This window comes from Gorilla gorilla, chromosome 1 (assembly GCF_029281585.2).
Source record: "Gorilla gorilla gorilla isolate KB3781 chromosome 1, NHGRI_mGorGor1-v2.1_pri, whole genome shotgun sequence".
Taxonomy (NCBI): domain Eukaryota; kingdom Metazoa; phylum Chordata; class Mammalia; order Primates; family Hominidae; genus Gorilla; species Gorilla gorilla.
The window spans coordinates 123,818,256-123,834,672 of record NC_073224.2 but is presented as its reverse complement, the minus strand read 5'-3'; the positions used below and the strand labels follow the sequence as shown (position 1 = coordinate 123,834,672).

At 43.7% G+C, this 16,417-nt stretch overlaps 1 protein-coding gene and 1 pseudogene across 1 annotated transcript; one reads left to right on the top strand and one right to left on the bottom strand.

The window, feature by feature from the left end:
- Window positions 1-2,938: 2,938 nt before the first annotated feature.
- On the bottom strand, window positions 2,939-10,648 carry LOC101141070 (3 beta-hydroxysteroid dehydrogenase/Delta 5-->4-isomerase type 1-like). Its single transcript, XM_063695977.1, is given in 3 exon segments — window positions 2,939-4,117; window positions 6,348-6,512; window positions 10,323-10,648. Coding segments are annotated over 3 exon segments (1,377 nt in total). The 5' UTR covers window positions 10,468-10,648; the 3' UTR covers window positions 2,939-3,050.
- Window positions 10,649-13,892: 3,244 nt separating this feature from the next.
- Window positions 13,893-15,446, top strand: LOC134756423 (glyceraldehyde-3-phosphate dehydrogenase-like; annotated as a pseudogene).
- The last annotated feature ends 971 nt before the right edge of the window (window positions 15,447-16,417 follow it).

Here is a 16,417-nt window from a genome sequence, read left to right as displayed (position 1 = left end):
TGCCTAAAAGTGACCCCTTTTACCAGCTGGGTCTTTGCAGACTGCATTGCCTCTGCCTGGAATACTTTCACTCACATTCCTGTCTGTTGAAATCCTACCCATCTTTTGATATCCAGTCCAAATGCAAGGACTCCATGAATCCCCTGTGGGGATGGATCCTCCAGAAGCACTTTCTTTTCATATGGCATTCCGCACATTTACTGTGTACAGCACCTAACATGTCTCATATTTTATCTCCCTCACTGGACCACTAGACTGGGAGCAGAAGTGGAAAATTGGAGGCCTTAAGCCTGGGTCCAGCCTTTGAATGTGTTTTGTTAGTTTGCATATTATTCCCCAGCCAAATTTAATTTATTAAAAAAAATCCCTGTGTTAAACATATAGAAAATTTGAAAATATGATATAATAATGTATATTTGGGACATCACCAAGAATGAACGGATTTGCTGCTGACACCTCGCCTCTCACTTTTTAAGATACAAAATATTACACATGCAGTTTGAACACTAGCCCACACATCCCTCTTAAAGCTGGTCTTCACACTGCTTTTTCAAGTTTAGAGTTACTAACTAATATTTAGAAATCAAAATATTTCACATAAGAATTGGCCTCCCACCACTTTCCTGCCTGTTCTCAGCAGACCACTGCAAGTTCCACACCCTACCCAGGCCCTCAGAGCCTGCCTGTCTGGTCTGTGGCTGAGTCTTGCACCTGAGCTCCCTCATCTGCCCTCTGTACAAGTATGTACTTCCCAGCAGTTGGGGGGGCTCTTCATGCCCCTTATCCTCCTCCAAACCACTGTCCTGGCTGTGCCCCCACCTGGATCCAAGAATCCAAGGCCTCATTCAAGCCCCACGGGCTCCTGTGGCTTTTCCCAGTGATTTCAGCTCAGATCCATTCTCTGTATTCATATACACCTAGCTCTTAAGCTGGTGGCTGAGCACTTGCCTGTGCTTTCATTTATTCCTTTGCCAGGTACCTTGCAGAGCCACCCTGGTGAAGAAAATGGACCCAAAAGTTCCCGCTGAGTCTGCTTTCCTTGTTCTTCCCTCTGAGATTTTGCTGCCCCCATGTGAAGCATTGCGTGAGGTGCAGCGGGGCTTGGTGCAGGATCTCTGCCCACCTGGCACCAGTAGGTGTAAGAAGGGATGGCACATATTGTTGGTCACAACACAACAAGGCCTCTATGCTTGTTCAGTTGAGAATGCTGGTCATCCAATTCCCTCATCTCTCTTCAATCACTCCTTGCTGCCTGATGGAGATATGTCCTTTCCCTTTCCTTCCCAGTGAAAATTGCCCTGGTGGTTCATAGGTGTGGGGTTTCACTAGGTTGAAAAACAAGGAGGAAGGGCTCTTATCCCAGATTCCACCACCCTCCTTTCCCTCCCACGCAATTTTGCATTAACATATGGATGGTGCGCATGCCTTTCAAGAGCTGGACAGATGCTGGCTCTTGCATTTCATGCAGAGGACGGGGCAGGAGGGGTGTTCCATTTTTTACCTTACCCCACTGCCCAGGGCCACTCCACCCTGATGCTAGTGCTGATCATCTGTTCCTTGGGGTTTTGAAAGTGGTGGAAATCTGTTCATCTGGGCTAGAATGTTCTTCTCTTTTCCCATCAGAATGAACACTGATACTATATCCTTTTTGATAATCCAATTCAACTGATTAATGATGTGTAAATTTCCTGTGTAGGAAAGAAGCCATCTTGATCTTGGGTGTGACTCTCATCATTGCTATCACACCCAGGTGCAGAGGGAGACAATTTCCCCTCCACACACTATGACCCCACAACAACCTCCTCACCTGCTTCAGTTCAACTTTGTCCCTGATGCCCCTGAGACTGGACTTTTTTGTTTGTTTGTTTTTACTGTTGCTTCTTTGGTTGGTTATTGACTATGTCATCATTGAAGTCCCCAAACTTGTCCTGATTTGCCTCCACTTCTCAGGCACATTGAGAAGAATAAGAGGGCCACTGATTAAAAGGGAGATGGAGGGAAGGAAAGTGGCTAAGGAGATGGAAGAATAAAGGAAGAAAGGATGTGATTCGAAGGAGAGAAGGATAAAGAAAAAGGAAAAGGCAGTTAAATCTGGGGATGTGGGATAGTACACTTCTACTTTTTGAGCTGAATAAGAGCTGTATTTTGAAGAAGTTCACACTTGTTCCCTTTACTTGCCCAAGAACTCATGATGTGGCTTCATTATGTGATTTGAAAGGGTGAAATGCAAGGTTATTAATGACCAGAATGGCCAACACACATATAGCCAGGTGTGTCTTAGAGACCTTCAAGGAAATTGGCACTAAAGCTGGTGGAGGCTGGATAGACTTTTGCTTGCTCTCCCCTGCTCAAGACCATTTGGTAAGGCATGCAAGCCCTTCCAGATGCCCCTCAGGGAATTTCCTGAGTTCTAGAGAATCCCCTGCATGGGATTGTGAAAGAAGGAGGTAACCCAACTAAGCTAGGGTTCTCCCAAGGATTGGCACCCCATGCTCCAGTGCTCTGCCATACCACTGACAAGACCAGTTCAGGATGTTTGATTTGGTGGAAAGATAAGGACTTTCAGGGTCAATTTCCTGATAGCAGGCCTAGCCACTAATCAGTTGACTGTGAACAAATTTCCTCACCAATAAAATGGAAATAGTCACCCCACCTCATAGGTTTCTGATGAGTATTAAATGAGGTAATATATGTCACATGTAGCTCATGTTGTACATGCCTGCAATAAGAGCAGAGCTTATTCAGCCTTCAGCCACCCTTCCTGACCCTCCCACTACTCTGCCCACCCCCCAACCCCAGTTTCATGCTACTCTTCTAAGTTGGAGATGGTGATACCTGGAAATGAAACGGAAAGGAGGAAAGTATGTATTAACAGAAACCATACCTCCCTCCATGTTAAGCATTAAAACATTTATTGCTCATTTCCTTGAACTGTGTGAAGAAATAGGAGACTTAAAAGAAAAGAAATCCTTCTCTTTTAGGAGGAGAAATGGAGAGCTCTAGCAGTTAAAAGAGACCCTTAAGATAAAAGAGACCACAGTTGTTCAGAATCAGCCACTGAGATTTGGAAAAAGCAAATCACATTGTCTGTCCTCTGGTGTATGATTAGGACAGAAAGCTTCCGGTTGGGTCAGGGAATGGGCAGGTTTTGATGACACGAGGAAGACAATAAGTTGGGCATTGTGTGAAAGGGAGGCAGCAGGACCTGGGCTTATGCCCTTGTCACATTCTATATGAAGCCAGGAGGATGGAGCTTGATGACATCTCCTAACAATACCCACATGCACATCTCTGTCATCCTTAAAGCACTGAGTCTTGGACTTCAGGTTCTCCTTGTGCCGGTCCACAAGGGAACCAACCCACTCCATGGTTTTCTGCTTGGCTTCCTCCCAGCTGTAAAGTGGCTTATATGCCAGATCTCGCTGAGCCTTCTTGTAAGAGAAGGTGAACATGCTATTTGACAATGTCACTGTGTGGCAGTCGAAGGGCGGTTGATAGGTGCAAATTGGCCTGAGCAGGAGGCTCACTATTTCCAGCAGGAAGCCAATCCAGTACATCAGGGATAAAAGAAGGCTTCATCTGGAATCAAGGCAGAGGCCGAACTCTTTGCTCAGGATGTAATTAAGGTTATCATAGCTTTGGTGAGGCGTGTCATCTGAGATGTAGTAGAACTGTCCTAGGACACTTGGGGCCTTCTTGGGGTCCCACAGGGCCCTCAAGGCCAGAATGTGGGCCCAGGCCACGTTGCCAACATAGACTGGGTTGGCTGTGGAGAACTTGCTGACACTCGACAGGATCCCATTGTTGTTCAGGGCCTCATTTATATTGGCAGAAAGGAATGGGCCTCCTTCCCCATAGATATACGTGGGTCTTAAGGCACAAGTGTACAAGGTATCACCATTTTTCAGAGTCCACCCATTAGCTGCCAGCACAGCCTTCTCAGCAAGCTTTTTGCTGTATGGATATGGAGCAGACCATGTGTTTTCCAGAAGGTCATCTTCATGGGCATTCTCAATGATTTCCTTGTAGGAGTTGGGCCCGGCTAACTGTAGGGTACTGGTGTAGATGAAGACTGGCACAGTAGCTTGGACACAGGCCTCCAACAGGAGCTGCGTACCTGCCCAGAAAGAGCATGCTTTCAGTGTCAGGAAGTATCCCTAAGGGAGGGCCAAACACATGAACAGATCCATGTGCCCCACTCCCCACTCCCAAGTGCAGTGGTTGTGACAGACTCAGGATACATTCTTCTGTGGCTCTGACTGACACTGGGCCACACTACAGCCATAGGAAAATCACAAAAATGAAAAGAAACTGACAAGTGGGTTCTGGAGAGCAAGAATTTTTAGACTTTTGGGTTTCAAGGACGTGCGTGTGTGTGTGTGTGTGTGTGTACCTTAATTTTGGAAAATGACCTAGGGCTATCACTCTTTGTTTTGCCAACTAAAGACATTGAAAAATTATGATTTTTCATCAATACCATTAAAGACAGATCGTTTAAAATTTAAAAATACTCTGAGTATATGGATAGTCCCAATCCTTAGGCAGAAAAGGGCAGTGGAAGAATTCACATGACACACACACAAATACACAGTATGCAGGCAATATACACTCTTCAATATACATGAAATTGTTGACATTTTCCTCATTTTGTTGAGGACTAATAAAACTTTGTCACAAGGACCATCTCTGGAGTCACCGAGTAAACAGTGGGTTGTGGGAACATGCTGGAGACCCACTCTTTTCCTGATTGTGTGTTCCCTGGGAAAGAGGCTCCCAATTTAAAGTCTCTGTGCAATTTGAATTTCTGGAGAGACAGTCTTAGGCTTTCAAAAATTAATCTAACGAGGGAGCAAATTTGGGGTTAGTTTACCTTCAAGGGGGAATTGATCAACATTGTGAAGTATTTTCTAAGCCTGGGAGTGATAATGGTTTTAGGAAACAGATGTCTCTAACACTTTCCTTGTCATTTCATATCCCCTGTTGTATGGAGCTTTGGAGAACAGGAATTAAAATAAAAAACTGGTTACTCTTAGCATCCTCCTTGCATTGTAGGGGTACTTAGAGGTATGGGTAAGTAGCAACTGGAAAAGGTTTTTTTTTTTTCAGATGGTGCTGGAGACTCAAAAGCAATTAGTTGCTTTAGAAAAGGAGTTTGAGGACGGGTGCAATGGCTCAAGCCTATAATCCCAGCACTTTGGGAAGCAGAGGTGGGTGGATCACCTGAGGTCAGGAATTTAAGACCTGCCTGGCCAACATGGTGAAAACCCTCTCTACTAAAAATACAAAAAAAAATTAGCTTGGCATGGTGTTAGGCACCTGTGATCTCAGATTCACTGGGAGGCTGAGGCAGGAGAATCGCCTGAACCCGGGAGGTGGAGGTTGCAGTGAGCTGAGATCGTGCCATTGCACTCCAGCCTGGGTGACAAGAGCGAAACTCTGTCAAAAAAAAAAAAAAAAGAAAAGAAAAGAAAAAGAAAAAAAAGAAAAGGAGTTTGAGTAGACTGAATGTGGAGGGCCAGGCCGGGGGTTGGAATGCTGTAGTGCTGAAGACTGGGTTCTGGAGATCAGAGAGTGAGAGTGCATTAGAAGATTCCTTAAGAAAATGTGTCTGAATTTAAAGTAGGTTGGAAAGCCAGGATTCAGAAAGACCACCAAGCATTTAAGGGATGAGGATTGAATGAGGGTGCACTTTGGGCACCTGGCTGGAAACAGCTATGTAATTAGCAGACCCTGTGGTGAGCTGAAGAGACTGTATTCTGGACACTGGGAAACTCTTATTGTTAAGAACATATAGTGGGAAGGCATGTGCTGGATAATTCTGTCCTGACAGACCTCTGTGAACCAGATTTTCTAGTTCTCTCGAGAGGATTTCTTCTTTGAGGTGGGCAGGAAGACTGTGAATGTTCTCATCAGCCTACACATAAGGTTCAAAATGATGACTATGGTGGCACCTGGAAGGTCAGATTCTGGTCCGGGGAGCCAACGGGTAGCTGGATTTCAAGAGTCTGAAGTCGGAGATTAGTTGACTTTTGACTGGGGCCACATTAGAAAGAGCTTCCACAGCCTTTGGAGTCACACAGGAGTGAGTTTAAAGTCGCACTCTCCCACTTACTTACTTACTCAACTGTGGGACTTTGGACAAGTTGCTTGTCATTGCTCAGTCCTAGTTTTCTCATCTATAAAACTGAAAATAGCAGCCTTGAGTTCCCCCAGTTGGTAGTGATCAGCAAAGTCACTTGGCCCAGAGCACAGCAGGTGTTCAATGGATAGACTTCTCTTTCCTTCCTGTCCTTCTTTCTGATCCTCATTTCCCCACCTTGCTTTATCTCCTCCCCAGGCTACCCTACCTTTCACATTGACATTCATGATAGACTGTCTGTGAGTGACTCCGAAGACATCAGTGATACAGGCGGTGTGGATGACGACCGAGACGTCCTGGCAGGCTCTCTTCAGGAATGGCTCATCCAGAATGTCTCCTTCCAGCACTGTCAGCTTGGTCTTGTTCTGGAGTTCTGTGTGAGCAGAGGTTAGGTCATTGGAATGATTTCTGTATCTAGCTGAGAAGTTTTCTGATAAAGGTGATGTTACATAGGTGCTCAACGACGGTTAGAGTGGGGTGTTAGAATGGAGGGCATACATTCAATGGAAAGAACAAGCAAACAAAGGCACAGAAATCAGCATGTGCAGCAGTTTACTAGGAAAGAGCAAACATCTGTTTCTACCTTATCTCATTTCAGAAAAGTAATCTGAGCAGTGAGCTGTCAGGTGTGCCTAGAATGTAAGCATTGCTGGAGTCATGGGACACTCACCGAATTTCTTAAGGAGCGTAGGGTGATTGTGGAGAGTTGGGTGTAAGAGGGAAAAAGTGAATTTAATTTTGTAGGTGATGAGGAATCAGGTATGGAATCATGATTTTGGGTCTCCAGCATCATGTCAAAGAAAAATGCTTATTGATATTTGGAATAAAAGAGAAACAGGTTGGGTGTGGTGGCTCACGCCTATTTCTTCTTGCACTGCAAATATAAATAAGCAATTTTTGGAACTTTGGGAGGCCAAGGCGGGTGCCTAGTTTGAGCCTAGAGGGTTGAGACCAGCCTGGACAACCTGATGAAACCCCGTCTCTACTAAAAATACAAAAATTAGCCCTGTGTGGTGGCATCTGTCTATAGTCTTCACTACTCAGGAGGCTGAGGCAGAAAGGTGGATGGAGATGGATGGAGCCCAAGAGGTGAAGGTGGCAGTGAGCTGAGATTGCACCTCTGCACTCCAGCCTGGGGGGGGTAGAGCAAGACCCTTTCTCAAAAAAAAAAAAAAAAAAAGAAAGAAAAAGAGAGAGAGAAACAGAGGCAGAGTTGTGGTGTAGATAGTTAACCTTGGCTTGAGGATATAAAACGGACTGGTACAGGGGAAATGAGAGAGCCAGGTGATTAAGAGATTAATCAGAATGTCTGTGCCAAAGTTTAGATGAGGACTGGAACCAGGGTCCAGCAGTGGAAGCAGAGGAGGGGAGAGATACACCAGGTTAGAATTTCAGACCTTACCTTGAAGGTTCTGGTACCTATTGGAGCTGGGCTGAGAGGAAAAGGAGAAGATAAAATCACCCCTATGGTTTCCTGCTTGGGCAACTAGGAGGAGAGTGGAGCCATTACTAGGGAATTGAGGATGGGCATAAATGTTGAATGTTATTGAAAAACTATTATCAGATATCATCAAAAGCAGATAGCAATGCCGAAAATGAGTTAGCCACCGATGAATTAACATCCAAGCTGTCTAGTGTCTAGCCAAGGGCAGCAGATACAACATCCATATCTTCAGCCTCCTCTGAAATCCACAGGAAGTAATGCTGCCAGTAAAGTTGTCACCGGAATTAGCCCACAAAACGAACACCATGCTACATGGAGCTCAGATAAATACACTCATTTGTGCTTTATAATCTGCTTACGGCTCACAGCTTGCTTATTTCCTTTTACAGCTATCTTGTGAGGTAGGTATTTTGAGTCCCACTTTATTGGTGAGGAAACTGAGGCTCAGATAAGTTAAAGGACAGATCTAAGGTCAGGCTTCTAGTAAGGCTCAAACCTGCCCACCCCACCAGAATCCTTGTATTCTGCACTCCAGGTGCAGGACTGGCTGTTTAGAATCAACTTTTCTGAGAAAGAGTAAGAATAAGCCAGTTTAACTGAAATTGGCAACAAAGTCCAAAGAATTGTAAGAGTGAAATTCAGAGTGAAAAAAATCAAGGCTGGATAAATTCCTTCCTGGGGTACAGGCGGGACCATTTACTCCTCTCCTAATGCCTGTGCCATGTTTTGTCTACTTCCAGCCCCTTCCCACAGTCAGGCAACTCCAAGAAGGGCCTTCAGTGGGAGGAGTCAGGGAAGAGGCTGCTGGGGAGGAGGTGGTAACAGCCTGAGAGTGGAATTTTCTCTGGTTGTATTTCCCCCTCTTCTGCCTTCTTCCTCTGCTGCCTTCCTCTGCTTCTCCTTTGCTGCCGGCTTCAGACAGACTGGCTCAAAGAAATTGCTATTTCAAAGCGGAAGAAGTCCAAAGCAGAGATAAAACGACTCTTTGCGAACGAGTTTACAGGGATCAAGAGGCACCAGGAAAGGGGACTTTGTTGATGGAGCTATAGCTTCCTCCTTCTAGAAGCTTCTAGACTAACTACTGCTTCAGCGCACAGATGCTACACTAGACTGCGTGTGTTCAAATCCAGCTTTACCATATTCTAACTGCGGAACCTTGAACAAGTTAATTAACCTCTCTCTGGCTGTCTCCTCATCTGTAAGAAAGGAGGATAATAAAAAACCGATCTCATAGGGTTGTTATGAGGAGCAAATGAGTCGACACATGCAAAAGGTTTAGCACAGTGCCTGACACAGAAAGAACACTGAAAAGATTCTCTGTTTTTATCTTCATGCAGGTCCCTGCCCATTTATTATACCTTCTGAATTTTCACCATAGGAGAATGGTTCCCTTAGGCTGAGCATTGTTTTTTTGTTGTTGTTTGTTTGTTTGTTTGTTTTTTCTGGTACAGGTGTTACAGCAAATATTGGTGAGATATAAAGATTACAAACATTTAATATTGGTCGTATGTTAATCAAAGACACCATTAAAACAGAAGGTGGAGGAAATTGGACATTTGGAGAGGTCAGAGAAGAGTGAAAGAAGAACAGATTGTTGGGTGTGGTCCTGAGTGCTGTCAAGTGGGGGCTTTTCTGTGGGCAGGGGAGTACCCACTGGGCAGCCAGAGCCCACATGTAGATACACAGTCCCCCCAAACCCCTGGGTTGGGGAGGTGGACAGGGAATTGGTTTGGGGCACACAGAGAGGCAAAGAGAGAGTCTGAAGACCCACTTTGCCAAGCATCAACCCAATGGCCAAGTGATGGAGCCTCTGGAAGGAAGCTCTGGCCTGAGCGTTGCTATACATTGATCAGATGGTATTGGCAAGTAACTTTATGTTTCTAGACCTTGGTGGGTTCATTGTCCAGTTGGATGTGACCCATTTTGTACCTTCCTCACGGGGTTATTTGCACAAGGAGTTGCTACAGCAAACTCTGCAATCAATTCCTTTGGGGTATTGAGCGACAGAGAGAAATGGTTTAAAAAAAAGCCATTTAAAAGAAATCTAAATGAGGCATATCTGGCCTCATACTGCCTCCCACTCTGTCTCTGCTCTGTGCTGTGCACTTGTGCACACTCTCTCCCTCTCACTGATGCCCTCTCTCTCTCTTATCCTCTCTCTTTCTCATTCATTCACTGACTTTCTCATTCTCCTCCTCATTTTCTCTCTCTCTCTCTGACACACACACACAAACCACACAAACACTTATACACTCATCTTTACCTTTGCTCCCTTTTATTTTGCCTTCACTAAAAATCCTAAGGAAGCTTCCAAACAAAACAAAGCCCAGCACAGTCTAGAAAGGCAGGATCCACTGGTGAGGTCTTTAGGGTAATGGTGTCCTTTGTGAATGTTGCAAAGCAATCGCCAAGACAAAAAGCTTCAGACATAAAAGAGTTATAGGCAAGAAAGATAACAGATGTAGGATTTTCTTAATAGAAGAAGAGAGGCCTGGAGGCTGAGGTGGCTGCCTCTCAAGTTCTGAGTCAGGGCCAGAATCCAGTCTGTGGACACTCCATTAAATATATTTCACACTATGACATTTTATGCTATTTAATATTTCCTTTTTGATGACTTTGGATGTGGGATTGGCCTAGATTTTGCTACGACTTTCCATAACTTGCTAGACAAGGTCCACCTCCCCACACCAATGCAGAGTTTAAGCTGGAGCCACACAACTATGACTCAAGTTTACTTACTAGAAAATTCCTCCCTCAATCCTGGTCTGAAGGCCCTGTCCAAGGCCCTGATCTCCTTCAGCTCTGTCTCCTCCACTAACAGGCAGATGATCCTCTGACCCAGAAACCCTCCTGCTCCTGTCACAAGGCAGCTCCAGCCTGTCATGGCAAATCCGAGGTAGCAGGAAACACTCTCCAGGAAACAGAAGATGCTGGGGAGAAGATCTTATTCTAGGGTGCCCCTGGAGAGGGCTAAAAAGGGAGATCAGATATTTACACACTCACACAGATGCCTTTTTACTTCCACCCATTTTTTTGGCAAAAATTCCATATCCTCACCATTGCCAGAAGTAGCTGAAAGAAAACGAAATAGCTGTAACCATTAGTTAGATTATTAATAGCTGGACAGAGTAGTCAGGGTGCTGGTCACCTCATCCTTTGAGGCAAGCCTGGAGCTTTGTGCACTGTGGCTTCTGGCTCAGCCATTATCACCATGAACTCCTGCCACAAACTCATTGCTCTCTGCTCCTCCAGGATCCCTTTTCTCAGAAGAATAGTGACCTTTAAGTTTTATCTCCCAGGAACAGAAAGAGAAATTCAAGGCTGCAACGTGACAAAGAGTCTTGGGTTTAGACTTAACAGGACACTGGTCAGTTGATACCAGCTCTCTGGGATCTGCAATCTGTGAACTTAAAGTAGACTGGGAGAAACCTTCAAGTGCAATGTGAATTCTGACCTTGTGCAGTGAATACATTTGGAAGGAAATCCACATTAGCCCATTATCTCCTCTCTCAGACTATCATTTGAGATGTTGCTCCTGTCTTGCAAGGTCTAGAAATTTGCGATGTTGACAGCTCTAATCACTAAGTTTTATGTGAGGTGACTTTCTCTCCTACCCAATATATCCAAAACCTCAATTGCAATTTTCCCCTGGAGAGCTCTGGATTCCTAAACAAAGAACATCACTGAAGGGAAGCTATCTAGTGATAACTGCTTAATAATATGGCCTGTACCATAAGAGTGGGGATTTCTGGTTGTATGACACAGTGACTCTTATCATAGATGTTTGAACTTTTCCCATATTTTTGGCTGCAAAACCTTTCTCAGCAAATTCCTGAGCTGAATATGCTGTGAATGCTTCTGTAGCCTATGCCTGACAACTGCCCAATATCACTACCATAAGCTCCCCCAAACACTTTCCTCTATTTAAAAAAATCAAGATGTAATTTGTATGCATTAAAATGCCCAGATCTTAAGTGTTCAGTGCCAATGAACTTTGACAGTTATATATGCCCATGTAAGTACCACTCAAAGAAGATATAGACCATTTTCTTCACTCCATAAAGTTGTTTTCCAACTGTTCCCTGTTATTTCCCTGCCCTTCACCCAATCAATCTCATAGGCAACTACTTTCTGATTTTTATTCCCACAGAATTCCCATTTTCTATTTCAATTTCCTATATTGCCATAATTTATTCTTCTAAGATCTCTGTGGTTCTGGATATATGTTTAAATATAAAATCATTTTAAAATTTAGTTTTGTGCATGGTGTACAGAAAAATTAACTATTCATTTTCTCTATTGTTTGTTCGTTTTTATATTTCATGATTTTCATAACTGGATTACATTTATCAACTTTGGGTTTATTATACTCTTATTTTTCAGTATTCTTATGATGAAAGCATCGATAATTGACTTCAGTCCTTTGCTCATTTCCACTATAGGCATTTAAAGTTGTAAATTTCTCTCTAAGCACTGTGTCAGCTGTATCCAACATTTTGAGGCACTGGGTTATCATCACTCAGTTAATGATGTTTTGAACTTTTTCTTGTGAGTTCGTCTATGACCAAAGTGTTATTCAACGTATGTTGCTTGTTTTCCAGGATTGGGAGTTTTCTAGATATCTTATTGTTATGGATTTCTAATTAAATACTATTGTGGCCAGAGCATATACTCTGTATGATTTTGATCCTTGGATATATATTGAGACTTGTTTTATGATGCAGCATATGGTCTATGTTGGGGAAAATGCAATAAGCACTTGAAAAGAATGCTTTCTGAAGTTGTTGGAAGTCATACTGTACCAATGACCCACTCTGGGTCTTGCCCTCTTCCCACATTGCAGACATTCACCTAATACTTGGAACCTGACTACCAGTGCTTCAAACCCACTTGCCTAGGAAAGGTTGGCCTTGTGCTGCAAGATGTAGCAGCTTGTTCTCTGAAGCTATCAGAACTAGCTACAGGCCCTGGGTCTTGCTGAGACTTGTGGAGCACTGTCTGAGGCCACCCAGGTGCATCGCAGGCCTTTGCCTGCTGTAGCAGGTGCTGGAGTGCACCTTAGATAGCCCTCATCTCCTTCAGGACAGTATCACTCATTCCCTCAGCTGTTGAGAGTTCTGGAGGCTAATAGACCAACCAGTGTCTCTCTTGGAGTCTCTGAGTGGAACCAATAAATATAAGCTTTCTTTAAACCAATAAATATCTCACTTTCTTTAGGAAAATGAGAAGTAAAACAAAGGGCAAGACTGATGTGAGCCAAACTACCAACTTTCTTTTATTTTTAAACAGCTTTACTGAGGCATAGTTGACATGTCATAACATTCACCTGTTTTAAGGCACAGTTCAATTACTTTTAGTAACATTTTAGAGTTGTGTGACCATCATCACAATCCTGTTTTGGAACATTTCTATCATTCCTAAGGAATTCCTCAGCTCATCAGTTGCCACCCCTTATTCCAAACCCCCCAGCTCTAGGAAGCCCCTAATTGATTTTCTGACTCCACAGATTTGATTTTCTGGACACCATATAAATAGAATCATACAATATGTGGTCCTTTGTATCCGTCTTCTTTCACTTAGCTTAATATACTTTTGTGGTTCATCTGTGTTGTAGCATGTATCAATATTTCGTCCCTTTTAGGTGTCAAATCCTATTAAATTGTATGGATGGCTCCCATTAGTTTATTCACTTATCAGTTGATAGACATTCAATGTGTTTCCACTTTTTGGACTATTATGGATAAATCTGATATAAATATTCACATTCACTTGTCGTGCTGACATACATTTTTACTTCTTTGCAGTAGACAGGTAGGAGTGAAACTGCTAGGTCATATGGTAAACGTATCTTTAATGTTTTAAGAAACTACCAAATTGTTTTCCAATGTGGCTGCCTGTCCCATCAATAATGCATGAGTATTTCAATTTTTCACATCATTGTGTTTTCAATTCCTCCAATTGTTACTGTCTTTCCTTTTTATTATAGCATTCTAGTGGGTAAGAAGTGGTATCACATTGTAGTTTTGATTTGCATTTCCCTGCTGACTGATGATGCTGACCATCTTTTCATGTGCTTTATTGGCCATTCCTACACTTTTTGGTGAAATGTCTATTCAAATATCTTCCCCATTTTAAAATTGGGTTATTTATCTTTTTGTTGTTTAATTGTAAGTATATTTTATATTATAGATACAATTCTTCATCAAATACATGATTTGAAATTTTTTTCTTAGTCTGTGGCTTATCTTTTCATTTTTTTATTGATGTCTTTCAAAATGCAAACATTTTTAGTTTTGATCATGTCTCATTTTTAAACTTTTTCCCTTTGACCAGGAAAAGTTGGGGTTTTGCCTAATTCAAGATCATGAATATATTAATATATGCTTTCTTCTAAGATGTGCATAATTTAACCCTTACATTTAGGCCTATAATCAATTTTGAGGGAATTTTTGCTTATGTGTGAGTTAATGGCCTAAATGCTTATGGCCACTTGATTTTGACAAAAGTAAATTTAATGAAGGAAAAGGATAGTCTTTTAAAGAAGTGATACTGAGACAACTGAATCATCTACATGCTCAGAGAATTTCAGCATGCTGTGTAAAGTGATGCCAATCTGAGTCATACACTATTGGCATCAGAGTTTGTGAAGACTTTCTCGATATGATAACCATGTGTTAAATAATACGCTGTAGCTAGTTCTCCTCTCTTCCTTTTCCACAGGCGGCCACATCGTCCTGTTTTGCTCCAGCCACATCCCTGAGACACCAGGGTGAAGTTGAGGGCCTGAGTCAACGGATTTGGCTGTATTGGGTGTCTGGTCACCAGGGCTACTTTTAACTCTGGTAAAGTGGATATTATCGCCATCGATGACCCCTTCATTTAGCTCAACTACATGGCCTACATGTTCCAGTATGATTCCACCCATGGCGAATTCCATGGCACTGTCAAGGCTGAGAATGGGAAGCTTGTCATTAATGGAAAGCTAGATCCTACCAAAATCAAATAGGGTGATACTGGCACTGAGTACATTGTGGAGTCCATCAGTATCTTCACTACCATGGAGAAGGTTGGGGCTTGCTTTCAGAGGGGAGCCAAAAGGGCCATCATCTCTGCCCCAGCTGCTAACGTCCCCAGGTTTCTGATGGATGTGAGCCATGAGAAGTATGACAACAGGTTCAAGATCATCAGTAATGACTCCTGTACCACCAACTGTTTAGCACCCCTGTCCAAGGTCATCCATGACAATTTTGGTATCGTGGAAGGACTCCTGATCACGGTACACACCATCACTGCCAGCCAGAAGACTTTGGATAGCCCCTCTGGGAAGCTGTGGCATGATGGTCACAGGTCTTTCCAGAATATCATCCCTGCATCTACTGGTGCTGCCAAGGCTGTGGGTGAGGTCATCCTTGCCCAAATGCAAGGACCCTATAAATCCCCTATGGGAATAAATCCTCTGGAAGCACTTTCCTTTCTTATGGCACTCTGCACATTTACTGTGCACAGCACCTAACATGTCTCATATTTCATCTCCCCCACTGGACCACTAAACTGGGAGCAAAAATGGAAAATTGGAAGTATTAGTCCTGGGTCCAGCCTGCAGACTTGTTTTGTTAGTTTGCATGCTTTTCCCCCCACAAAGTTTAATTTATTTAAAAAATTATAACCTATGATAAACATACAGAAAATTTGAGAATATGGTATAATAACGTGTATTTGTGGCATATCACCAAGAATGAACAGATTTGCTGCTGACATCTGTCCACCCACTTTTAAGGTATAAAATATTACACATACAATTTGAACACTACCCCATGCATCCCCCTCCTGCAGCAGGTCTTCACGCTGCTTTTTCAAATTTAGAGTTAGTCATTAATATTTAGAAATCAAGAGATTTCACACAAGAGTTGGCCTCTGGCCACTTTCCTGTCAGTTCTCACCAGGCCATCATGGGCTCCGCACCCCACCCCAACCACTGGACCCTGCCTGTCAGGTCTGTGGCTGACTCTTGCACCTGAGCTCCCTCATCTGCCCTCTGTACACGCTTCCCAGAAGGTGGGGGCAGGGAGCTCCTCATACCCCTCATCCTCCTCTGCACCATTGCCCAGTCTGCGCTCCCTACCTGGACCCAGGAATCTAAGTCCTCATTCAAGCCCCATGGGCTCCTGTGGCTTTTCCCAGTGACTTCAGCTTAGCTCCATTCTCTGTACTTATATACATCTAGTCCTTAGGCCAGTGGCTGAGCACTTTCCTGTGCGTTCATTCATTCCTTGCCAGGTAACCCGCAGAGCCACCTAGGTGGAGAAAAGGGACCCAAAAGTCCCCACCAGGTCAGGTTTCCTTGTCCTTCCCTCTGAGCCTTTGATATCTCCATGTGGTGCATCACATGAGGTGCAGCAGAGCTTGGTGCAGGAGCTCTGCCTACCTGGCACCCTCAGGTATATGAAGGGATGGCAATTTTGTTGGCTACAACACTCCAAGGCCTTTTTGCTTGTTCAGTTGAGACTGCTGGCCCATCCAATTCCCTTGTCTCTTTCTTCAAACACCCCTTGCTGCCTGTTGGAGATATGTCCTTTTCCTTCCCTTCCCTGTGAAAATTGCCCTGGTGGTTTTATAGGTGTGAAGTTTCACTAGGCTGACACACAAGGGGGAAGGGCTCTTGCCCCAGATTCCACCACCCTCCTATCCTTCCTATGCTGTTTGTCATTAATATATGGACTGTGTGCATGCCTTACAAGAGCTGGATGGATGCTGACTCTTGTATTTTGTGCAGCGGCCAGGGAAGAATGGGTGTTCCATTTTTCACCTTACCCCACTGCCTGGGGCCACTGCAC